General features: G+C 41.9%; 1 protein-coding gene across 2 annotated transcripts in view; it reads right to left on the minus strand.

Annotated features, from left to right (window-relative positions):
- The window catches only part of AFAP1L2 (actin filament associated protein 1 like 2), a 124,990-nt gene that overhangs the window by 33,703 nt on the left and 64,477 nt on the right, over nucleotides 1–26,810 (minus strand). For both annotated transcript variants that reach the window (XM_054982928.1, XM_054982927.1), the window contains exons 2-4: nucleotides 12,574–12,702; nucleotides 11,348–11,422; nucleotides 9,023–9,117 (exon numbers count right to left, since the gene is read on the minus strand). In XM_054982928.1, the coding sequence (XP_054838903.1) occupies nucleotides 9,023–9,117; nucleotides 11,348–11,422; nucleotides 12,574–12,702 (299 nt within the window). The remainder of the gene's footprint in view (nucleotides 1–9,022; nucleotides 9,118–11,347; nucleotides 11,423–12,573; nucleotides 12,703–26,810) is intronic.

The raw sequence follows: 26,810 nt of genomic DNA on the forward strand, positions 1-26,810 counted from the left end.
GTAAGTACAAGTGAAGCCCCACAGCAGGACATACAGCCACGCCAGGGCTGTGATGGTTCAGGGAAATGGTGCAGAAGGGAAGGCAAAAGCCCTTCTTCCCCTGCGATAACTAACACGAGTCAGGTCAAGGGGACCCCCCCCCAACTCAACTCATGTCACATGTGTTATCGAGCCCTCACTTTCAGCCAGTTTGCTGCAAGGATCTGAAGGAACTCTGGACGTGGTTTGACCTCATGCTAGATCTAGACAATGCATAAAGAGTTTTTATGTGTATCTTATAAATAGACACATTGGACTACATGCTCAGGCTAATCACTTTTAATTTGGTTAAATTGTAACAGGTCACACTAGAAGTAGTCTTAATTATAAGAGTGTGTAATTCACATGCAGCAGCCCCTTACAGTAACTTTCAGTTTTCCTGAAAACCTCTAGGATAAGGGAGACCTATCCTGCAAATGGATTGCTCCATAAAACTAGTGCTTATAATAAGCATTTTAATAAATTAAATTTGGAGTGTGAATGGTCAGAACAGAGCCATACCTTATTTCCTACACTGAATGTATAACTGTATGAATTGAGTTTCCTTAGTTAAAAGAGCAACGGTCATTACACATTGGGAAACACACCTCATATCTTCAAAGTCAATATGAGCATAAATGAAGGAAGCAGATAGTGTTGAAGTACAACAAGACTTTCAAAAATTTCCAAGTGCTGGAAGGTCCCTGAATGGCTGCCAAACTATCCCAGTGCACAGTAAAAGGCTTGGCAAAGAAAACCAGACACCAGGCATCCTTTGAAACAATTTACATACAAGAAACTGACATAACTACTTCTAAGCTTTGTTCTCTAGGAGTCTCATCTGTTCTCTATTCCTCCATAGAGAATATATGCTTCTAGACTCCTCATTCAAAAAATGTCCTGTTCTCACACACTGTCTGTATGGACAACAGGACTATACCCATTCTTCCTGCCTAGGCAGATCTAAAGTAGTCCATCTAAGGATCCCTAAAACTCCCATGCCTACAACTGTGGTTTTCTCCATAAGGATGACCTCAGTTACTAGCGCACACAGTGATGTCTTATTTTCTGTGACAAGTTAAGGCAGATCACAAATAAGACATAAGCTGCTATATTTGGTAGGGGCAGAATTTTCCCTCACGTCTAGTGGAAGAAACAGGACTGCAGCTATGGTAAGTACACATCACAGTCTACCTTTAGCTCGGTGGTGGAGGAGAGTGCCATCAAGACATAGCTGGCTTATGGTGATCCATAGTAGAGTTTTCAAGGCAAGAGACTAACAGAGATGGTTTGCCACTGCCTGCCTCTGCAACCCTGGCTTTCATTGGAGGTCTCCCATCTAATTACTAACCAAGGTTGACCCTGCTTAGCTTCTGAAATCTGAGGTCAAGCTTACTTCAGATTCAAATAAATCCTTATTCTTGTCCATAATGGCTCCACAGAACAATATGGACTAGCTTCAGAAGCTTCCATCCTAAAACATCCGAGTCTCTTTTTTGAACCTGAGTCTCTTGCTCTTCATACTACCAGCATTAATATATTTTTAATCTTATACAGATTAAATGAGCCTTAGCCAATGAAAATCTATCTTATTTATTGTTGGTGTTCATTGTATACAATCATTTTAGCTTGTTGTATTATGCCATAAAAGCCTCTGGTCAAAACCCTGTTAGAACTGCAGAGAGTTAGGGGTATTATTGATGCTGGCTAATCTGAGTACCCAGCAGCAGATGTTCAATTTGATATCACTACTGATATCTCAAGTAACTGGTCTCAATTGGTCACCTTTGTAAAAATGGTTAGATGGAAAGCAATGAAAAGAACAGGTAGATCAGCATCAACAGCTGTTATACTCAGCAAAAAGGAAACTGGTTAAATGTTTAAAGTGCCTAAAAACCAAACTGAAGCATTAAAACATTTTCAAGTGGAAGCCACCTTCTCATGTCTCTCATGCGCATTTATTGATGGCTGGCACTGGATCAAAGCAATATAATACTTTCTAGAAAGATTAAAGCAAAAAACAAACTTGGTGACTACGTCTGTCTATGGACATGAAATATAGTGTAGCATCCTCCTACACTGTAATACAAGTGCAGGTACAGGGGAGGAGAAGGCGGCTGCTTTGCATTGTTTCATATTAACAATAGAAACCAGATGGGACTAGGTGGTGCAACAGTTTCATGCTTTAATGACTTTGAAGTTCTATTCATTGGTTTTCTCCCAAAAATATGGTATTCTTATGTTAAGGGGAAAGTGTAAATCTATCCAACTGATTACTTAAAAACACACTCCTACCATAACTGGTACTGTAAATAAATATGGTTAAATTGAGGGCCCTTATTTCTAATTTCAAATTATCTAGCTAATGGCCTTTTAAGCCTTCCCCATTTAAATAGACACTATTCCTTCATTATTATGATATTGTTATGGTCTCTTTAGTGCTCCCAGAAAGCCAACATCTCTTCAGTTTTACTACCACACTTATTGCTTTACATACTATTTCATTAATTGACCCTCAAAAATAGCAAATCATTCTGCAGCATTTTACAGTCTGAAGGAAGTTGTGGGGGGGGGGGAGGAATACGGAAACTTTCAGTGACCATAATATGTGCTTTGAAGAAAGTTTGAACAAAATTGATGTCTCCTGGACGATTCTGCTTTGTATGAGTCTGGGCTTGCTGCTATTTTGGTGTCTCCCTTAGGAAATTTTGCTCCCATATTAGGAAGATTGATCCAAAATTTCAGGAATTGGCATTTTTTATCTCTTAGTTGTTTGTTACCATGAGTCAATGACTCCTACATACATGGTTTAGGAAATGTAGTTATTCTTATAAGCTTCAGAGGTAGTTTATATTTCTAGACTAATTGCAGCTCATAGGACAGAACAATCTTCTGTACAAAGAGACAGATGTCAAGGAAAACAGTCTTAGCCTAGTTTTTCCATTGGTGTGACAAGGAGAATTCTAAGAGTGGAATCTTCTGTGGACTTGTGCAATGGTTTAGGGTATACAACATTCCATTGTTCAGGGACTTATCACTCTTGAAATGCCCTTTCAAGAACAGTCTGTCTGGCCTCCAGTTCTTTTGATCTTCAGTTATAAGCTTTCAACAATCCTCCTTGACATGACCTATAACGTGGCGTTCAACCTATGACAATTTATTTATACCCTGCCTTTCTTCCATCATGTAACTCAAGGCAACACAAACTTCTCAGGAAGTCTCTAATCCAAGTACAATCCTGCTTGGATTCAGGAAACTTGCTGTGTTATCAGTCTTCAAACTGTACACAAGTCATCTTTCAATGTTGCAGTCATTAACTGATGAAAATGTATATGTGAATGAACCCTTTTCCCAGCTCCCTATACACATGTACATTTTGCAAGGAAGCAGATATTAATATACTCCACAGGGATGATTCTGAAAATGATATGCCCATGGCAAGTTCCACTCACCACACTAATGAAAAATCACCTGCTCCACATCACTGGTCAATGCTGGGCAGGGTGGGCAATGTCACAATGTGACAATACCACACCACATGCATCTGATGAAGAGAACTGTGATTCTCTAAAGCTTATGCTACAATAAAGTTGCTACTGGACTATTTACTATTAAAGGTGCTACTGGACTATTTACAATTTGCGGCTACAGACTAACATGACTAACTCTTCTGGATTTACACCATATGGTGAACATTCCCAAGCATCAGGGAGAGGAAGAGACCACACCACACTGATTCCATGACTGGCACCATGTTGGCTTACACTCAGTTAATTCCTTCAAGTATGAAAGGATATTGCATGGTTGCTATATCATCAGGATTTCCACAAATCCATTTATGAGACTACCAGTTGCCATGATGATTCTGTCCCACATGCCTAAAATAAAGATATTGATCTCTTTTAAGTTCCTATGAGCTACATAGAATTTGCAGGGGGGGGCGTATTTCTTTGTCTTGCTGCTGGCTTTTGCAAAGGCCTAACCAGAAGGCAAAGAAAACAGCTCTCCATTTCCAAAGTTCTTAAGATCTCAAGAGCAGGAGAAGTCTTTGCCATCTTTTGATGGGATTTGTCAGAAAGCAGAAAAAACTGTTTGAATGCTACAAAATCCAGCATGAAGGAAGAAAAAGGCCCTTCGCTTCCTCTAGCTCTTTATACATATTGCAAAATTCAGGACTGGGAAAGCCAAAATTTGTGGAATCCTGTATATAATACACATCCACACATGAAGTATCCACTGCATATATACATACAGCACTGTGTGTCAATTCATTCCCTCTTTCATAAAAGATTCATGAAATACTGCTCCATACAGTTAGCAATATATCACAGCACCAACATCAGAATAAAAAACTAACTCAACATAAAAATCTCGGATCAAGAAAATGAAATTAGAGTGTTCTAAAAATTAGCAGCAAAAGCCTAAAAACATAACAAAGGGCATCATTCAAATGGACATGATTGTTAAAGCTAGCCATAGGCTCTGAAACACGTAGGAGAATAAAAAGGTCTTTGCATCACCAGAACTGTCATGTCCCAGTCACTAAAGAGAATATGTTTGGGGCCAGGCTGCAAGCGCACCTTCGTGAAGAGCGAGTTCCATAGTACACGCACCACTAATGAGAAGCTGCTGCCTCTGAGACACACTTACCCAGCTTTATTCAATACATGGGGGCACACAGAGCAAACCTTTGATAGTGACCTTGGAGGACAGGCAGGCACGTATCACGGATTTACTGGGCAGAATATATAATCTCTCTCCTCTTGGATTTGCCTTCTTGTACACTATGTGGCACAAGAAAAGATAACAGTGCTGGACAGAGCTACTCCTTATAAAAAGAAAAGCAAGTGTTTAAACTTCACTAGTGAAGAACCCAAATTCTAATTTTTCATTTTAGAAAAAGGAGACAGCAATCATTGCCAAAAGGGTTGGCAACTCAAATTGTTCATTACTCACCATCATGCTTCCAAAGAAATAAAAGCCAATGATGAGCTCGGTGAGAAAAAAGAACAAAAAGAAACTAGAAGATGCTAAAGAATCATGATTTATGCCTACATGAATTTGAGAGAAAAATGCATTATTGTATTTGTTCCACTGCATAGCCCAGAGATGACAACTCTGAAATTTTCCCACACTAGAGCCAATGCTAGGTGAATATTTCAGTGAATCCAGATGCAGCTTTTGCATCAATAGATTATGGAAAATCCCTTAATAGATGCAATAAAGACATGGTTTGCTCACCAATATCCAGCAAAGCTTGCAGCCTACTGATCCTGCTCCCATCAGTGCCACCCATGCTTCTTCCATGAGAATGGATTCTTCCCTACCAAAAAAAACAAAACAAAAAAAACAAAAAACCCCCCACACCTCTAGGAGCTGGGTTTTTATGCCCTCATAAACCCTCAGGCCTTGCACAGGCTGGCATGGAGAATCTATCCTGATACCACACACTTGTGCTCTGTGCAATCATGAGGCCAATGTACAAGGAAGCAGTCTAATTCCCATAGGAAACTAGCACACCATAATAAAGGTCTTTTTGGTGATCCCCCAAGGCTCCAAACACAACGATTAATGACCAATGTTTGCAGAACAAAACCAGAACCTCTAGAAACTCCAGGCCACCCAGGAGTATCCCTGGCAATAATGGCATCTCCAGAAACTTAATCAAATGCTTAATCAGGCAGGATAAATATCAACCTGATTAGCTAACCAGAGCTCCAGCACCTTACATGGTCAGTCACTCAAGGTCCCCATGATGGGTCTCAGCCAATGGCATTCTGCCAACATATACCCCATGAAGATTTTAGCACCTCCCCAGCATGTTCATTTTTATGAGTAAGGAAAAGGGTATAAAGGGGCTTCCAGAGCCCCACTCCACTTTGTGTTGGTTTTGATTCCTGATGCTTCTCTTACCATTAACAAGATAACAGGATTCTTTCTTCAGGACAAGTAGAGTATGACCTCATTTTTCCTCTCCTGTTTCCTTTCTCTAAACCTTTACTCTATGTCCTTCTTCTCATTCCCACTTCTTAGCTTCGGTCTTACTGTATTCCCATCCTGATCTCTGGCTGCTCCCCACCAGTTCCTCTTAGTCTTTTCCTTACCGTTCCACCGCCATGTTTTTGCTTTCCTACCAGAATAGCTCTACACTCGTCTCTGCTTCTAGGTGGATAGTTTCCTTAGACTAGTCATGTTGGATGACTGCACTCTTTGGAGTTAAAGTAATTACTATTGGACACTGGGAACTTGCAAAATGAATGGCTTGGATTGTCACAGATAAATTGTGATTGTATTTTATCATTGAACTGCTTAGACTCGCTGTTTTATTTTGCTGTATAGAGAAGCAATCAGATTACTTTTATTAGCTACTCTGCATCTTGGTTAGGACAATAAAGGTACCTACTATTTAAGCATCCAACTCCTTTCATTCTTCTCTGGAGGCATATTAAACCATTCATGGAGCTGTGCAGACACAGAATTAAAAGTTCCCCCAGGAACCAGTGCCTAGATCCTACATGTGTGGGGATACTCATAAGTGCATACCCTGACACAAGCATCCTTTTGGATGCAACCAAGCATTGTAGCCTCTCTCTCAAAGGAACACATGCATTAAATAGAAAGAAGTGGGGGGCTCTCTCAGCACAGGGCTTCCACAAAATATACAGCCAGCTATGTTCAGTCTGAGAGATTAGTTAGAAAACATGAAATGATGGACTGTATTCATTAGAACAAGAGTAGTACATCTGACAGGCTCTGTCCCTCTCAGACTTCCTTTGCCCCATGACCCTGCAGTGACACTCAGCTATTAAAATCCCATGCAGCACTGTCTGTGAAGAGGCCTTTCACAGCAATAATCCCTCAGATCACTCTTTGACTGTAACTCACGGAACCATTTCCTCAGCAGACCATCTGCAGGCCTCCCCCCCCCCGCCACATCCATACGTACATACATTTTGTTTCAAGTCTTTTTCATTCTGCAGCACAAGGCTCCTCACAGCTATGATTCCTATGACTATGTCTAATATCTAAGTGGCTAGGTCTAGTCTCACTGTATTTGAAAGGGAAAGGATTGATTTGGGTGCAAAGTATGAGGAGTAATGTAAAAAGGCAATAACTAGGTTTTATTTATTTTTTAATATCTGTAATAAGTCCACTGAATATGATGTGTCTACTAGGGATTAAAAGCACAATAGACCCTTTTATTAGCAAACATCCCTGCTATACAAAGTTGGGTGTTCTGGGGCAGCTTCCTAATTTTCTTAGTCAGACATTTTCATTGTCAGGAAGATGTAAGACAAGAAAACTTCCATGCACAGAAGCATGACTCCCCCCCCCGACTCCTTCCCAACCCAAAATGTCCCTGAAATGCTGTTTCTGATGGGTAGGGGAAACTCAGGAGCAGCATGAAGGCGGAGCTGGAGGGCTCCTGTGAGAGGAATCAGTGAATCACCCCCTCTTGTGCATGGAGATCTTTTCAATGGGATCCAACCCCAGAGGGGGGAGGGAGCCAGTAGTTACTGAACTCCTCCTCCCTCTCTCCTGCCATCATAGTATCCCACCACAACACCATCTTTTGCCTTACCTTTGCTAGGTCTGACCCAACCTCTGCCTCCAAAGTTGCACTCTAAAAATTGTAAACGTAATTGTACTAGGGAATAAGTCCCACTGGCTTCAACATAACTTAGAAGTGACTATTAAGAATTCAGCCTAGTTTAAAATTTCTGGCTGTCAGTATTTCTGGATTCTTTTTAGATCCTAAATTAGTGAAAACTATAGTTTAAAAGAAAATAAACATATTCTGAAAAACTCATAATATTGCCTGTCCAATGGAAACTGTCTTTTAGAAAGAAAATGGAGGAAAGCCAGATTTCACTTTGGGGTGAGAGAACCAAAAAAGGAAGCAGAACAATAAGGAAGAATGAGACGCACTTGGTTAAGTGAGGGGAAGCGGATGAGAGTTAGTTGTGACTACAGCATCTCATGAATCACAAAATGGTGTCCTCATTCTCCACCGCTATTGGCTGAATCCACACATTCCGGCATAGCGCTAAATTGCAGGAACGATAGCATCTTCCTGGTGCAATTTCTGATGTCATCATGCCATGTGGTGTGATGACGTCAGAAATTGCGCCAGGAAGACGCTATCGTTCCGGCAGTTTAGCGCTATGCCGGGACGTGTGGATTCAGCCATTGTATTATATTGTTGCATTCAAGAGTGATGCTCACCCCTACACCTGTGTTTGTTAATTTCACATTCATTTTCTAAACTACTCATGCTACAGTAACTATCCAAACAACACGCTACAGCTATAACTTGATGGATTATATACACAACTGAATTAAAGTTTTACATCCGTTTGATGTAGCCGACATGAACAAAAAATGCACCAAAACAAAATGTTCTCATTGTTCAGTATTAGTATCTGAACAGATTACATATTTGAGAGTGAACAAAATGAATCATAGAGAAGTTAGTGTTTGTAAGAAAACAGTTGCCAATGTTTACCGTACAGTTATAAATATATTATTATTGCTATTATTATTATATGCACGGTTGAAAAAGCATTGAGAGTTTTTCTCTGCCTTCTACATTACAGTTCATTTTTCCTCCAAGGAGCACAGGGCAGAGTATGCAGTTCCAAATTATCCTCATAACAACCTTGTGAGGTACTCTGATTAATATAGAGCAACTGAGCCAAGGTCACTCAAGTGAGGTTCATCATGACAGAATGAGGATCTGAACCGAGGTCTCCTTGGTCTTAATCTAACCATCACACTATCTAACTTACTTTGAAAGGCGCTCCAGCCTGTCACAGACTGCACACTGCATTCTGAAGAAGTGAGCTGTGGCTCACGAAAGCTCATACCCTACTACAAATGTTGTTAATCTTATAGGTGCTACTGGACTCTTGCTCTTTTCTACTGCTACAGACAGACTGACGTGGCTACTCATGTTCATCCATTACATTATTGTTATACAGCAAAGAAATAAACAGGGGCTTACTATTTTGGGTGGCGGGAGGTCTGGCAAACTCTTCAGAGGAGGAGACAAATGCTGTTCCACTTCTCCATTGATCAAGGAGTCTCTCTGACCCAGCACTATGGCCCAAACAGAAACAAAAACAACGCGTGGTTCTTCCTCACGAAATGTCCATTACACAGAGCATGCTTTGAAACATTCCTAGATGCTAACATTTTGTTTTGCAGGAAGCAGAGAAGTAATTACAGAGAGCATTACAGACCACAAAAATGGCATTTGATATCACCTCTAAGAATTTTTTTAAAAGTACAGCGAAGGATATGTTTCCGTGTGTTTACTGGCATATTTTCACTTAACTCTGAAAACGTGCAGAAGACCAAAACATGTTAAAAATAATCCAGCTACTTGCAAGGTCAGTATGTCTATATTGAGCAGCCCAAAATATTTACCCTGTCATTACTGCAGTGGGTGATAGTTGCAACTTGCAGGCAGTTCAGTCTTTTCCACAGTTAAATTAAGCACAACCTGCACTGAGAATAGACTGCAGACTAAGCTGTTGGGGGAAAGCCTTCTAGTCCAATCTTCATCTTCTTTGCAAACAAAATGTGGTTTTATCATCATAATGCTGGAATTCACATTAGACAAGAAATTAGAGAGGGGCGGGAGCAGAGGGCTCCGACACTGGTTATTCTGACAGCAAATGGAAGGCCCCCTCTTCTCATGATCTGACAGCTAACCACACGGCAGCTACTTAAAACCACATAGTAGCTGTTTAAAAATTTACCACATAAGAGTCAGAAATCATGCATCAAAGCATTTATCTATAGTTTCCATCCAAGAGGTAAGCTCACAATTCACATTTCTAAATGGTTATGATGGGGCATTTCGACATAAGTAAACATAAGCAAAATAAAGACTTGTGAGTCTGACATCTTTGCACATGATGGTGTATGGAGATTATCTTTACACTGGAAAAATGTCATGTTTGAAGTAGTACTGTGGTTATGTAGCAAAAATGCTGTTCAAAATCGGGGCATTCTAAGCTTAAATAGGCTGCCATGGCATGTTAGCTTTGCAGCACACTTCATGGTTTTTTAAAAAAAATAAAAGAATTACGTTAGTCCTTTTTAGCCTGTGTCTGGAAAGCCACAATAACAGCCCTGCACTTATATCCTGTAATTGGCTACTGGTGCAAGAAGAGAAGCAGCAGAGTAGAATCCAGAATATGCAGTGATGTTATTAGCCAAACAAATTGGACATCTGTTACTTCTCTCTTTCCTGATCGTCACTTCTTCACATCTTAATTGAAGAGCATGAGGTTACAGCATCATGTCCTAAACTACTCCGTCTATAAACTAAAAACTGAAAATATCTGAGCACCAAAACCAGGAAGGGCTGCTGCAAAAGCCGAATGAGTAACTGAACATGTCAGAGTTTACCATGCCAACTATCCATTAGCGGATGTGCAAAATTAATCAATGAAAAATCAGGTACATGCAGCCTTGTGTGCAGTGTGTGTGTTAACCCTTTTTTCCTGCACGTGATACACTTTCCAGCAAGGTGCTCTATACAGAGAAGCACATCAGTTCACTACCAATCATTGCAGTGCTATCCAGGTGACATTTAGTTATCTTATCTTACAACGTGGAAGAATTCCCATGCTTTAGTGTTATAAGTACTACAAATTATTTTTTAAACTTACACTTTGCTGGAGTGCCTTATATTATAAGAGAGTACATGTTATCTTCTGGGATGTGCTAAACTAACATTAAAGGCTTTGCAAGCACTGAGTCACTACTGACCCATGGGGGGGGGGATGTCGCATCACGATGTTTTCATGTCAGACGTTTTGTTACAGGGTGTTTTGCCATTGCCTTCCCCAGTCATCTACACTTTACCCCCAGGAAACTGGGTACTCATTTCACCAACCTCGGAAGGATGGAAGGCTGAGTCAACCTTGAGCCGGCTTCCTGAACCCGGCTTCCGCCAAGATCGAACTCAGGTCATGAGCAGAGCTTGGGCAGCAGTACTGCAGCTTACCACTCTGCGCCACGGGGCTCTTTGCTAACTAACATTACATGTTATGAAATTATTCATAACTCCCCCTTTGGGTATTCACCTAGGTAGGCTGCTGAAATACTTTTATGCACAGCCTTTTTGCGCTACACAGAAAATATAAGGAGAATTGTCAAATTGTGCAGACACTATGATGCATTCTTCAGCTCAGCTCTGAACTGACTGAAATCACCGTTGTCAAATACTCAAAAGAAAGAATCTCATTTATGTGCCTTTGTCCTTTCCTATCTGAGAAATGGGATCACAGAAAACTAAAAGCATTTAAATTCCTACCTTTCTCTGCTTTCTCTGGTTCAGACTGTTTATTGATGGTGACTTTGTTCATGTAAATGTATTCCTCATCACCACCTACAAAGCAAAGAATAAACTCCTTATTCTGGCAAACAGCAAACATGTAAAGCAAAATACTGGTAGGAGGAATTTTTAAGTCAGTTATTTGATCTAGACTAATTTTTTTAGTTCTTTTCTTCTTCTGTAGTACCAGAGAAAGGGCTGAGCTCATCTTGATTGATTTGCAGCTCAGTGTCATCTTAACTGACTTTATCCTTGCCAAAACTTGATTTTTCATACAGAGGAACTGAACACTTGCAAGGAATGTCAGAGTAGGCTGGAATAAACCACAATCAACATTGTGGTTTATTCTAGCATTTTATTAGAACCAATCAAAATGACACAAAACAGTGTGCCAGCTTTTAAGTTCTCGAGAACTCTTCCTCATGCTGGATATTACACAAGCAAAGAAACTGGGGGAAGAAAGATGTTTCAGGCCGGGATTCTAAAGCCCTTTTCCTGCCAGTAACCCTGTGCTCTGGTTAGCCCTAAATAAAAGAATTACGTGGTCTGTGGGTTAGCTTTGGCTTGTGGACCAGCACAGCTTTTGTATGCTAAAATAAACAAATCAGCAAGTTTTTTTTTTTTAAATTACACTTGTCATTGTAAAGTTGATGTTATTATCACAGTTGCCAATTACAAGATGCAGGAAACCTCAATGAATAAACATGCATCACAGAGCTCAAGATTAAATGTGACAGAACTACGACTACCCTTCACAACCATCAAGCCATGTTTACAAACTCTTTCCTCTACACTCATGTGCAGAATATGCACACCTGACATTTAAGAGGACTGTTTCATACACATTATGAAGCCAGTCGTATTTCCCAAAACCTTTTGTCCTTGTAAATTTGTTAGTGTTCAGGTGTCACAGTGATGTTGGTTTGGATATAAAGAACAGTAAGTGGCGTTCCACAGCAGATCTGATATTTCCTGCCTTCTGCATCTCCCTGCATCATTCAAAGACCTGTCTCTGAGGGGAAATATGCAGTAATAACAGACAAATATTTTTCACTTTTGCATGGGCAACTCTGGATCCTACCATTGGTTGTTTTTATATAAAGTCTAGGACACTAAAAATTTCCAACGTAAAGGAGAGATATTTCAACATGGGTATCAGAAATATATTAGTATCAAAAACGAGCTCAGCTGAAGTCGGTGCTTACCACTTGATTTTGTGCAGAGTCGAAGGAGATCAGAAAGAAAGCTCTTTTTCACTATGGCAGAGCTGCTGAGGTTTTCCTTGTCCAGTATCTTCAGAAAATCTTCAAGTTCTGTAAGCAGCTGTTCTAGAGCTGAAGTAGACACAAAACATTTTTTTTAATTGTCTATATATTATACCCATTTGTTTGACATAATTATGAGGTTTACACTTACTGTTACATTATCTAAATACTGCTTAATCTCTTTTCAATGATAGAATTTATAAAATTTACACTTTTACCATCATCCAGCTTCCTGCTCAGCTGATTTCCTGCAAGAACAATTTGCTTTCCAAGATTTTGATTCAAGAGTCTAGACAGTGAGAATGTTACAGGAGAAAATTCAGACTTTTCCATGGAATGCTAAAATCTAAAACCAATTTACAGGCCATTTCAAGTTTTCAAACACAATGAAAGTTGCATACTTGTGACAAAATAATTTAAAAATGAGAGTCTAGATATTTCTCTTAGTCTGGTACAGGTCTTGGTTTTGCCTCCAATAATATCAACAGATTTGGTTTAATATAACCTTTGAAAGCTCCATTCAAAATGTTACACTTAGGTTCCCCGCTGGTCTGTTCCCATTTTTCATTTCAGTTTCATCATCCTTACAATGATGTTCAGACATGAATAGGAAGCAATACTGGGAGGTTTGCTGGAACACTCTGGACAACTGTATCTGGAAAAGACCTATCTGAAGCAAAATTTGATCTCCAAAAGGTACCGTTTTATTTTCCATACATCTCTTTTCACAAACTGAATGAAAGTAGCGTCTGAAGAAAACATATATAGAAAGAACTGGCTCAGGGCATATTATGGCCACATCCAAAGGCAAATGGAGTCTCCTTTAACATTTTAACTTGAAAATGTTTTGGAGGGGATTTCCTTCTTTTCCATATTATTTATCTTCTTCATTATTGCTATCCTACTGTTGCTTGTAGAAAGGCAGAATAGAGGGCACACAGACACAAATAACCCAGGAAGGAAAGGGAATAACAAAACTTTTTGTGAAGAAATAGAAGCAAAGACTATGCGCATCAATAGGCTGACAAAGCTACATTTGAATCTGTGTTTTCCTTTGGTAGACCAGCTCAGTAAAGCATTAAATGCTACATGCTGCAGAAGGAAGCAGCTGGGTTAACTAGGAACCCAAAATATGCCAACATCTGAAAAGGCATACTCTGGGTTCCTCCTGCCTCATCGCATTTAGCAAGAAAAGCCAACAGCAAGAAGCAAGGCAATTATTACAATGCCATCAGTTTGTACAATGCTTTACACGGCAACAATATCAAACAGGTCCCTAGCACAAGGAGATGACAATGTAAACTTCAGCACAGGAAAAGTAATGGTAGAAGGAATATAGATAAACATGAACGGAGCAAAGAATTCCTCATTGGTGAGGAATTGGGGTCTGTCCGGAGCAGCTGGTGGGCTGTACAGTAGCCAGCGGCGAGGGCAGACTGCTGCGTGGCTCCCCTGTACAAGTAAGGCCCTCATGCTGTACGGCGAGATGCTGCAGACTTCGAGGGGGAACCATTTGCCTGGCCGCCGGGTACAGCCATTCACCAGATGGCTCACCCCTGGGGCAGTGGGGGCTCGCCCAGACAGGTCAAGGTGGAGGTCCAAGGTGACCCCAGCACTTGACCTGTACAGCTAGTTAGCTAGATCCTTTGACGTAGTCACAAGTTATGTTGTAATCAATAACGTGGCCCAATTTTAATCCCAAGCTTTGTGTCTGCCTTTCATTTTGACGGGGGGGGGGGGGGCAAGGTGCAACACACAGAACATAGTGAAAGGAGCAGATGATGGCGGACACTAAATGCTAGGACCAGGAGATGAAATCCATTTTTTGTAAAAAAAATCAAGCCTGAGGCAAGTTAATTGCTGAGCTGTTGGATATTGAAGAATGTGGCTTATTGGCACATGCAGTATCTTAACAGGTCCATCTTCTTTCCCTAAACATGCCAGAGCCTCAGCTCCATCTATGCCAGCTCAAAGCTCCTTTCAAAGAAGAAAGTGTCAAGTCTGATTAAGACTGCCAGGAAGCTGGAAGGGCAATGTGGTGATGCGATGGTAACACTCCCTGTATGCCCAGAAATGACATGCCCAAATACCAGAGCAATTCCAGCAGGCCCAGTGACGTGATAACATCTCTTCTGCGAGTGATGTTAGTGCACTGCTAGTGACATGAAAACATCGCCAGTAAGTCTCCCCCCGCCAGTTGCCAGTGCGAATATGGTGACTATAAGTCACATGCCTTCTTCATACATGAAGAAGACTGAGGACCAAGCTACACATAACGAATGACACTTGAACGGCAAGTGGATTGAGTGGAGGGCAAGTGAACAGGGAGAAATACACTTGCTGATCAAGTGTCATTCGTCATGTGTAGCTTGGCCCTGAGTCAAGAATGAAGTGGCAGAGCTCTGAGGTGGTAAAATGGATTATGCCATTTCACTCTGCAGATGATAACATTCAGAACTGAAATCTACTTTTCAAAAAAGCAACTGACCATTATAAATACAGAAAAGTGGCTCCTCCTGGGTTGTTCTTCCCACTATGGAAAAACTTTGGTAGGGGGGGGGGCGTTGATTAAATGCATTAAATGCTTATCCATCTTACTACATCTAAACTTATTTTACAGCTTTTACAACACAAAATACATAATTTATTGCTTAGCAAATAAAATTAGTGTTTGGCATATTTATTAAATTTAAAAGTATAGTTTTCTACATGAAAAAGTGTGAATATACCCATTAACTAGAAAGAGGCATGGGCCAACTGTGGCTCACTCTACTTTCTTAGCACTGGTATTGATACCCCAGTAAAACACTCTTTTGGCTCATCCAAGCAAGCTATATGTTTACTAAAGCAATCTGCAGCTCATAAAGGCCCTAACAAACAGTATTTTCTTGCCCATAAGCAATTCACAATTGCTTAGTTTCTCTAAGAAGCTTTGTTTAGTTACACTAGAAGCTGACAACAAGAATTCATGGCCTTGTTTCAGAGATAACATGAAACAGGCAAAGTTCTTGCATTGTTCTCAGAGTTTGCTGGACACATACGTCAGATTTACATAGCATACTTTAAAAGTAACAAGTTTGAAACAAAAGCTGACTTTGTAGAGTCACACATGCGTGTTATAACAAAAAGCTACACATGTGTGTTGAATTTCTTACTGCACAACGTATGTTAACTTATCGGTCCACTGCAGAGCACAGGAGTCACCAAGCCACCCAGGCACATGCCCCGGGTGGCATGTTCCCTTGTCATTCCCCCCGCTGACTAGGTAAGTAGGAGCAGGGTGTGGAGGAGTGGGAGCGGGGGATCCCCGCCCCCAGCAGCGGACTGGCAACCTACCAACAGTATATTAATTGTTATATTTAGCACATTTGAACTATAAATAAATCCTTGAAATGCTGTATATATCTACAATGAATAAGGAATTATCATTCTCTAATTCTATGAGACATAAAGATCTTAATACTACACTTTTTGAATGAATAAAATTCAGTAGTAAAAGACATTTAACTCATTCAAAAAAAAGAGGTTTTTTTTCCCCAAGGCTCTCCAAAATGTCCAGTTTTTCTGTCTCTCTTGGAAAAATTGTGGAGAAATCCTTAGAAGTAAGTGTAGCCCCCCCCCCTTTCCTCGGGCATTCACATTTCTATGCTCTTCCCTTCTTTTCAAAACATCTAAAACTTTTTCAACTGGCATTGTTCTTTTACCTAACAGAATGCCTTGGCAGAAGGCACTCAAGCTGTGGCTTGATTCTGCATCGTGTACGGAAAAATCCACAGACCAACTTGATCATTAGGTGCTGATAGAGAGTAGCCATTCAAGTTACTGGATGATGGGCGCTGTTGGCGATGGCTGATTTCCCACCCAATCCTGCCAAGCACATTCCTTAGCTTACAAGGGTCGGCTGCTGTAGGGAAAGGGAAAGTAGATAGTGATGACAGAAGGAGAATGCTATTCTCTCTAACTGTGAAAAGAAACAGATGTGTTGACAGTGACAGCTGAAACAGCTGGATGACTTTTACAGAAGGTTGATCTTCCCAAGAAACAAAACATGTACTTATTTGAACAAGCAGACCCTTCCATGCTGCCCACTCAATATTGCAAAGAATTAAAATAATGGTGTGTTATGTTCAGCAGAAGAGCAGGTTCTTTCTTGGTCTCTTCCCGTTGCCATGGAGACTTATTCTGCATGTGATGTTGAGCTTGCCTTTTTTTCTTAACCTCAGTTAGATCTTTACAACATGTGAAGTTTGTAGTCCCCCGTCACCATTTTTGCCACAAAAAAATCCACCATCTAGCTTACAAGTCCCACTCCCTAACCTTTTTGAGCCTGCAGGCACAGTTGAAATTCTGACATAGAGTGCTGGGCACAATCACAAAATGGCTTCCAGAGGATACTGAGCCAATCACAAAATGCCAGGGGAGTAAAGTTATGCCTATTTCTAACAGTAACTCTTCAACACTTCATGCTTCACCTTATATCTTATAAAATGAATACAATGTTTAAAAGTATTTACTTGCTTACACACAACTTACTTTCAATCATATAGTGAAAATTCTTGTGTTATGCTGGTAGCTGCTGCCAAAGCAATTTTTTAAAAATCTGCATAGTCAATTAGATCCCCAGAGTCCAATCAGAAGACCTGCTGGGCAAAAGTCCCGCCTGGCCCCACTTTCTAAAGATGCTTGGCAGGTACAAGGAAAATTGCCAGTGGGCACCATGGTGTTGCTGCATAAATTTGCTTTTAGATCATTTTCTGGCCTCCTTGCATTTCACTTAGAAGCAGAATTATATGCAATCAACTGAATTTATAACTACAGAATATTAATATAACACTGCAATGTAAATAATGCTCATAGCCTGGGCCAGGAATGCATTTTTTTTGATCCATCAGGCTCAACACAGTGCACTATTTATGACAATGCACTAGGGCTTGATATACCTGTTTTTGCTGCCTACATGGGACTTAAGAACATAACAGTTGTTAGGCACTTTCACACTACAATACATGGCTGGTAGGCTGCTTTTAGCTTTGCGAGTCAGAAGCTATGAAGATCTGAACAAGATAAAAAACAGGCCAGATTTGAGAGACATTTGCAAGGCATACTTGAGGGCACGTGCTGCAGTGGCCCAATTCAGGCCTCATTCAGCCCAAATTTGGCCACTGCAGAGTGCATTCCCACGCCCCACAGCAGTCTGATTCGGGCCAAATCACGCCTGAATTGGCCCTGATTCGGTCCCTCTGTGGAGTGCGGGAGCACTCCCAGGTGGCACATGGCCTGCATGATAACATCACTTCCTGGAAGTGACATCATCACGCAGGCTGGGAGAAAGGAACATTGAAAGGTAGGTGCTAGGCCTCCCACCTCCCACCTGGAGATTGGGGGACCAGGCAACCCTATTTGCAAGACATATATTTGAGGGCATATAGAAGGAACTTGCCAGGCAAAGAAGTACCAAATAACATTGCTTTGCAATCATAACAGCAATCAGCATGTAGGATACTCAGCATTTTCTGAAGTACAAAGTACTATCATTTTGGTGCTCGGAAATGAGAACTTTACAACTGTTGGTGTAAGATTAGGTAAGTAATACAAATTGTTGATAATAAATGAGAATTGAATATGTTTTCATGGTGCAAATAATGGTAAAAGGAATATCAGTAACTCAGTCATCATCACACCTTGGATAAATGAGTGAATTTGCAAACTTGTTTTAACACTTTGGCTATGTCTATGAGATATGGAACAAGCAGAGTAAGCAGCATACAATGGGGCCTTGTTGCTTGTGGGCTGAGGGCCTCACTGCTGAACCCAACCAGCACAATATGGGCCATTCTGGAAGTGTAGACAATAATCCTATTGATGGGCTGTCATCCCCAAACCAGGAACTCTGAACTTTAACTCAATGATACCAGAAAAGCCACATAAGGCCTTCCAGTTTGCAGAACAAATGACAGACTTCCTCTTCCCCCTTCATTGGAAAAGGGTGGTGGTGGGAGGATTCAGGAATAGAATAGAAGAAAGTGAAACATTTTCAGAAGATTCAATGAAATACCGATCCCCTCCCCCACTTGTGAACAAACACAAGTTTCTTGGTACCTTATTGAACTTAGAAAAAAGATATAATGAGGATCTTCATAAATGAAATGTATTATTGCTATTAGGAATCTTGTCTTTGAGGTTTTGCTCCAGTCACAGGACAGTCAATTATAAGAAAACTTTGCCTTGTTTGAATTTAATATTTCATCTTCTGAACAATGTTTTCAAAGCAGCCTACCAAATAATCTCTGACAAATGCAGTTAAACATTTATATGAAGTTCATTTTACACTGAGGGTTATGCTTCTCACCACCTGACAAAGGCTGAGTAAATACGCTTTTGATTTTTAAAAAATCTTTATAACCCCTAAGGATAGAGATTTTTCCTAAGGTATCTGTAACCTCTTTCACTTCTAAGTATGAAAGGCTAAGGGAAAAAGGAAATAGAAGCTTCAAACAGGTACAGAATATAAGGAATTATAGGGGCATGATGTGGAAGCAATGGGTTGTCCTGGGGGCTAAGTCTCTAAAAACCAACCACAAACACTAAGCTTGGGGCTGCTTTTAGAAAACCACCCTCTGACCTGTTGTGTCTGTGTTGTGCTGGAAAAGATGTCATTTTCCGGTGATACAGGAATGCACACACAAGGTAAGTACCCACCCACCACCACCACCACTGTTCCATGCCTCCCAGGTTGGCTCCTAGGTGCCTGACAACCCTGCCCCCCCCCCACACAATACTCAGGAGAATCAACATTAAGGTGTTTTTAAAAACTCTACAAGGTTACATTAGTACTTAGTTCTCGTGGCTCCTTCTTACATACCCAGGGTAAGGCTGATCGCCACCTTGGGGGTCAGATAGCAATTTTCCCCAGGTCAGTTTGGCTGGGGATCCTACAGTGTTTTGCCATCTTCTGGGCATGGAGTAAGAGTCACTGGGTGTGTGGGGGGGAAGGTATTTGTGAATTTCCTGCATTGTGCAGGTTGGACTAGATGACCCTAGAGGACCCTTCCAACCCTTTAATTCTATGACTACGGTTTCCTAGTGTATCTCAGGAGCTGAATCAGCAAAAACTGCCTTGTGATTTATTAGCGGCTGTTTCTAACATTACCTGAAACAAAGGAAGGATTAAATTCAAACCTCAAGATGTGTGCAAATGTAGGAATATATACCATATATACTGGTTTTTCAAAGAAAATATATTTGAGTCAAAGTGTACGTATTCTAGGGGAAACACATACACTGACGGATTGACAGACCCAGATATGTACATCTGTATCTTTAAAATGTAACACTGACGGAGGCCTTTGACTGCTCAGGAGTGCCAGACTTAGCAAAACAGCCATTTACTGGATAAAAGAGATTTTGTTACACAGCCCATCCCAGACTTTGTTTTACATAAACAAAAGGCTGTTATCCAGACAGAGAACGAACGATAAGTTGCATTAAACATTTAAATCCCATTAGATAAAGCACACAGAAGGTATCACTAATCATATCACAGGTTTAAAAGTTAGGTCATTATTTTTTAATGTTTCAGCAAAAAAAAAAATCACTAACAAAGCAATTTGCTGATGAATGCTCTTCTAGCAACATTAGCTGCCTTGGAGTTTTTTAAGCTCAGGGTTTGCTCTTTAATTTTTCTTTTGCACTAACAAACTTTCAAGAGATTACTGCATCTTGGCTGTAATTTAGTGATTTCTCTTTTTTAATCACAGCTGCTTGACTATTACTTATACTGCACACTGTAATTAAAGGGCTGCCACCACAGACAGTTTCTAAAACACTTCTTACCTCCAAATAATAGTTTAAAATTGGCTTGAGCTGCAGAATTTGGCTCTAAAATGTCTGGAATGTCACCAAAAGGTCATTGGTACAGAAATCAAGAAACATATGGCTGAAAGAACCAGCTCACGTAACTTAACTTAAGGGTGAATCAGTGTAAAAATTATTCATTACTTAAGGCAGCACATATGGACCACATTCACCAAGAAGTTTATATAATACCAGGTTCCAAAAATATCATAGGATTTCTAAATGGGCACCAAACAAATAATGGGTTTCATTCAAGCATCTGAATAATTATTTAATATCCAATGTTTACTTCATCTTCCAAACAGAAGGGGTTGCGAAATTATGAGTATCAGGGTGATCAAAAAAAAAATCAGTACCTTTTTCTGAAACAGGTTCAGAAGTCATTGTAATCTTTTAAATTCCACTTTACTTTCTTTGGATCTGTGAGTTGTTGGCTCACTTTTGGATTGTTTCATATGAATTGCCACCTTCTCAGCCTAGTCATAACAAGTTTGACAATACATTGTGCCACAATCCAGTGAATTCCCTGTGCACTGATGGGTAAACTATGGCAGGTAAACATGCAGCCTTTAAAAGAAAGAATCACGTGATGTGTAACCTAATTCTTCACATCACATTCATGGAATGCCTTATATGGTGTTCATATTTATGTCCATCACAGAGAAGTTATCCAATCACCTGGGCGGTTCAGCAAGGTTGATTGTTTAATCTCACAAGTTTTCCGTAAGTGGAAGGAGGTGATGGCAGGTACAACTCAGTTCATTTTTACATGCAAAATAAATCCATGCTCAGTGTGTTTGTCAAATAAGGTATGAATGTCTCTCAGCCCAAGAATATTAATTTCTTGAAAGTTTGAGGGCATATAGAGATGGTTCTAACATGATCTACTGCAGCAGAAACTGGTATCTTCAACAGTTCACACATTTTTGTTTTAAAATCTCAATTGCAGAAAAAGTCTAACAACCTGAGATCAATTCCGTTAACAGTGCAATCAGGGGTGGGGGGTTGGAGGTGGCACTCAGGGAGCCAACGAGCCATAAATAACACTGATGTCATCGTAAGTCAGAATTACTGTAGTGCAGGTCCCCAGTAGTGCCCCACCAGATCTGCATGCTGATGCCACCCCTCCACAGCTGCCCACTAGCAGCCTATAGACAGAAACCCCTGTGCCAGTATTGGAGTGGGTGGGCTTGGGGGCTTGTCCCTAAGCTGCTCCAGCCTGGGAATGCTCCCAAACAGCAATGGAAAGTCATACCATGAAAAAGATGGCATAGCTCATTGGTGCCCATGCAAAGGGAAAAGTCAAATCCCTCCAGCCTTGCAGCCCCCACCCAAATGGCCCAGAGTGGCACTTTGGTGTCAGTGAGTGCACCGAGCAGGCACTTAGTAATAATGGGCAAGCACTTAGCACTAACACCCCAGGGGAAGAGCAAAATCCATACTGTGTGGCTAATATCCCTCACTGCAGACCTCAACAGGTATCCTGTCTCCAGGGACTCTGCTTGAAGGGGTGAGGATGCACTAACAGGTAAGCAAGAGCTGGGAATGCAGCCTCACCAGCCTAACTGCCACATCTACCTCTCGCGTTCCCTTCACACAGGGCTAGGTGAAGCCCCCGCAATGCCTGTTTCCACAACTGAGGCCAGCAGCAAGTTGTGGGGAGCATCCTGAGCTGGATCCTCCAGGCACCATGGCCCATGTCAATCAATAGGGCAGGCTCTATTTATAGGAGAGCCCAATAGGAGAGCCAGTGAGGGGCAGAGACATTTGCAGCCCTGCCCAGAACTGTCAGCATACTCCCTTGACAGGACCCCCCCCCCTGCCCACCATGGGACAGGCCACAACTGTGGGCTGGAGTGGCTGGGAGCTGACCCATTGTACTCTCTTGATGGCAGCAGCATCTGACTTGATGGCATCTCCTAGCATCCCCCTCTCCCAGCTATAGTTCCTCCCTGGGTGCTGCAGACTTGGCCATGGCTGACATCAAGACTGTGCTCTTTGGCACCACTGCACATGCCTCTATTTTTCTTCATGCGGCTGGCAATTCAAGAGGGGGATGTAGGTACATGGCCATTACAGTTCCCATCACTCCACTCAGACTCTAGTTACAGTCTAGCTCCGGGAGCATCCTACCTTGGACAACTGCTAGATCTGGGATTCTGCCCCTTCCTATGCCTAAAAGGTTGGCTCTGACTCAAGGATGCCCATGTGGGCTGTAGTTGGGTTTTCCAGGTGCCACTGGACCTCTCTTTTGTTCAGCTGCCAAAGATAGCAGGGTCCAGTAAGCCCACGCATGGGTTCCCACTCCTTCCTCCACATACATGCTGAAGGCTGCTGTGTGCAACTTGCACAGGGAACAGGGTGGTGGATGGTCCAAGACGGTGCATGGGTGTTCTGGGAGGGGGACCCTGGGTTCCACACTCTCCTCCAGCACTGCTGGTGCCTGATAAGCCACACAGATTGTTGGGGTATGGGGGAGCCAAGGTAGATTCAAGGGCTCTACTGCCATGGATGCAGCAGAGAGGGCATTGTGGGGCCATGTCCTAGCCAAAATGATGGATCTCTGTGATGGCCCACTAGTTAGGCCACCCTGTCCCCCGCTTTTGCCATTTGTGGCAGGCTAAAAGTCAGCCCCAGGGCTTTCACCTACCCCTCCCTTCTTCCCTTGTGGGGACTTAATCAGAAGCCCCAAGCATGCTATCCCAGCGCCTTTCCACTAAGCCATGCTGATCGGTATGATATTCTCTGGTCGGCCCCATGTTGCTGGTGGTGACATCAGGGCTGTAGTGGGGTGTCTAATGCCTGCTGGCATGTCTGGAAACTCCTCTCCTGGCCTGGGTTAGGGGGTTGGTCCTGAGTGTTAGGAACTGTGGGTTTGACTTTTGCTCAGAGTGGGGATGTCTGCAAATGGACAGAGCTTTTGCTCCCAGTCTAACCATCACTAGTGATGGGGTGGGTGTCCCTTCTGGGCTGGATGGGGGCCTTTTGGGCCTTGGCCTCTGTTGGGGTGCCAAAGTAGTGAGGCCTTTCCTCCCTGTCAGCTGGCTCTCGGGGGGGGGGGCAGTGCCACTGAAAGGCAGTGGCTGCATTGGGAGCACGTGATTGGCTGTGCCTGTAAATGCCACTCACAGGGCTGTCCATTGGCTGCTGTTGCATGATTGGTGAGTGCTGCAGGCATTACTATGGACTCTGAGCACTTGCTCTGCAGTCTGTGCCTGGTGGGTGGCATGTGTTGGTATATCCCCCCTGCAGAATGTCCATAGGGAGCAGACTAGCAATGCCATAATGTAGGCACTGGGTTGCCTCCACCCTGGAGGCTCTCCGGATTGTGCCATCCATAAAGTGGACTAATTCCTTTCAACCTGAAATTTAATTCAACTCAGGGCATGCTTATTCTTTTATAAAACAGGGAACACCCTTAATTATTATATATTAGGGGAGTCAACTAGGATCTCACCACTCCTCATCTTACAAGTGCTTAAGAAATACCAATGACTAAATCAAAATTTGGAACCTAGACAACATCAGTACTCCATTTAGGAATGGGATTGTCGCAAAGTTTATTTTTTTTAATTGGCTCATCAGAAATCACAAACCAAACTGAAAGTAAAGTTGAAGTCATAAATCTAGTCATGAGATTTTGCTTCTACCACTATTTTATGCATTTTGATTGCCTGTAAAAGAAACAAAGATGAGAAAGATAAGGTTGTCTCTCAGAACTGCTGAAAGTTTTTAACCAGGATTGGCCTGTGTTTAAAATTTTCTTCAATTCTAACTATTACTGGCTGGGCAGCTGTAGGCCTTGCAGGCCAAAGGTGTTTAGTGTACATATCCTAGTGTTACACTGATTTTTCCTGCACCAAACAGGGTTGCCAGGCCCCCTCAATCTCCTGGCGGGAGACAGGGGCCTGGCACTTACCTTTTGGGAAAGGGATGTGTGCGTGTGCGGAGTGTGCGCCCCCCCCCCACAGGCACAATGACGTCACTTCGGGGGGTGACGTCATTGCGCGGCTGGGCGCTGCAGAACGAGCCCAAAACGGGCCTTTCTGCCGTGGATCGGGACCAGTTTTGAGGTGCTGCGGAGCGCAGCTGCTGAAAAAGGGCCCGGTTTGACGTGGATCGAGCCCAGATCCAGGCCAAAATGAGCCCGATCCCAGCAGCTGCAGTGCATGTGAGCACGCCGTGCAGTGGAGGGGCGTACAAGGAAGGTGTGTGCCGCCCCCCGCTGCTCAGGTAAGTGGGGGTGGGGGGTGGGGGCGGGAGATCCCCCACCCCCACTAGGAGTCTGGGATCCCTAACCAAACATGTAAAGCACTGTGCTACACAAATTCAAAAACAAAAATTCAAATGTGTGATATATATATATATATATATATATATATATATAGACATTTTCTGTGGGAATCACAGTATACACAGTAAACACATTTGCCATACAGGAAGTATGGAGAAAAGAGGTCCTGCAAAGCTTGGTTAACAGAACAGCCAAAGAAAGTGTATGTGGTGATACAAATGGGATGGAAATAGAAAGGTTTCCACAGATACTATATTTGACCATGGTATATAAAGGGAGAGTAGTCAGAGTTAGTGTTGCATTTTTCCTTATATTTTCTTGGCTTAGTATACTTTAAGTTGCAATTTTTTCAGTTATATTCATCTTAATAAATCCATTTCTTTAATCAATCCCTACATCTATCACTTGACTATTATTTCCATGTTACACCAATATTTATGAAGGTTATAACTGAGGTACTTTGGAGATAAAGGAAAAGAAGCCTTTGTGTGTGAGAGAGAAACTGGGGGTGTACTTCTATGTGAATAACAGCCAGAGAGCATTCTTTTTATGCATACACCCACTTGCATCTTCTAGGTGGGAGGGAAGAGCAAGATTCCAGGTACTATAGTTTCCAAGTTAGGTTAGAAATCTTTCTATGTTTCATTTCCTTTGTTATTTTCTGCACCATAATATCTGTAGCCTGTATCCACTCTGGAGATGTGCTAGGAGAATAAAGCCTGTATTTGTTTAAGATATAAAGAGGCTGATTGAATTCCTATCTGTGTAACCTTGCTGTGGCCAGCATTCCAAGACAGTCCTGTTTGATGGACCCCCTGGCATCAAACTAGAATGGGGGAGGAGGTTTAAAAGCCCAGAAGCGGTGGCAGCGACTGCAGGGAGAAGCTTCCAAAGTTATTCAGAGAGAAAGATGGAGAGCTGCAAAAGGTTGCGGATGGAAAGAGTAGGGTTTCCCTTGACAATAATCCTCCACCCCCATCTTCTGAACAGTGCTAGGTCTTGCTTGCCTGCTTATGGGCTCATTATATAAGTGGGGAGTGAGGGTAGTAAGATGGATCCTAGGGCGGAAATATTACAGGGGGATTAAAGGGTATATTCTTACCTATATACCTCTCTGGAAAAATACACATCATGAAAAGACCCACTGCCTGCTTTGCATGAAGAAAAGCAGCTATTGGAGGGAGCAAATTTTAGGAACATTAGAGAGAAGGGGAGCCTTTTCCCCTGCCACCACTCTGTAGGGTGGGAGAGGGACGGCTCTAAATAGCCATTACATTGACAGTGTGACATAATTTCTGGGGCAAACCCACAAGTGATATGCTATCAATGAGCCACTTTAACATTCACTGGAAATTCTATAGTAAATACTTGTGTCGTATCAATGGCATGACATTTCTTCTGGGGTTGCCTTGGAAATGATGTCACAGCAGCATCCCCATGTCCCTGCTCCCCCCAGCCTCTCACTGGGAGCCAGCTGATGGCTGGCATCCCTATCAGTGGAGGTGATAAGTAGAAAAAGGGCCAGCAGACACAAGATTAAACACCTCTCCCACTGCTCCTCTGTTCAAAATTGCCCTGTTGTTACATGTTCATGTGTGTGTATTGTTGTCATCATAGTAGTAAGTTTTCATTCTCTGATATTATCACGTCTACTCTTTCCTAGTTAAGCATTATGTAACAGAACAAAGGAAGGGACACTCTGCTGGAAACTTTGATTGTTTGTCTGTCTATTTGTTTAGACAGATTACATAGTGCAAGTCAATATGATCAACAATTAGAACATCCAATTAACAAATATGAGGTATGGGTTACAGAAAATTTGAAAATAAACATACGCAGAGATTGTGAAATTGCTGGAACAAAACATAAGTAATTAAACAGGACATGGAACTATCCTATCTACCTCAGCAGACAGTACCTAGTAGAACAGTCTACAGTTCCTGTCCCTTTGTCAAGGCATCTCTTTGAGCCATTTCTTACAGCAGAGCCCTAATACATCAGTAAAAACGACCTCCTGAACAATTCAATT

The sequence above is a fragment of the Eublepharis macularius genome, chromosome 6 (genome assembly GCF_028583425.1).
Source record: "Eublepharis macularius isolate TG4126 chromosome 6, MPM_Emac_v1.0, whole genome shotgun sequence".
Lineage (NCBI taxonomy): Eukaryota > Metazoa > Chordata > Lepidosauria > Squamata > Eublepharidae > Eublepharis > Eublepharis macularius.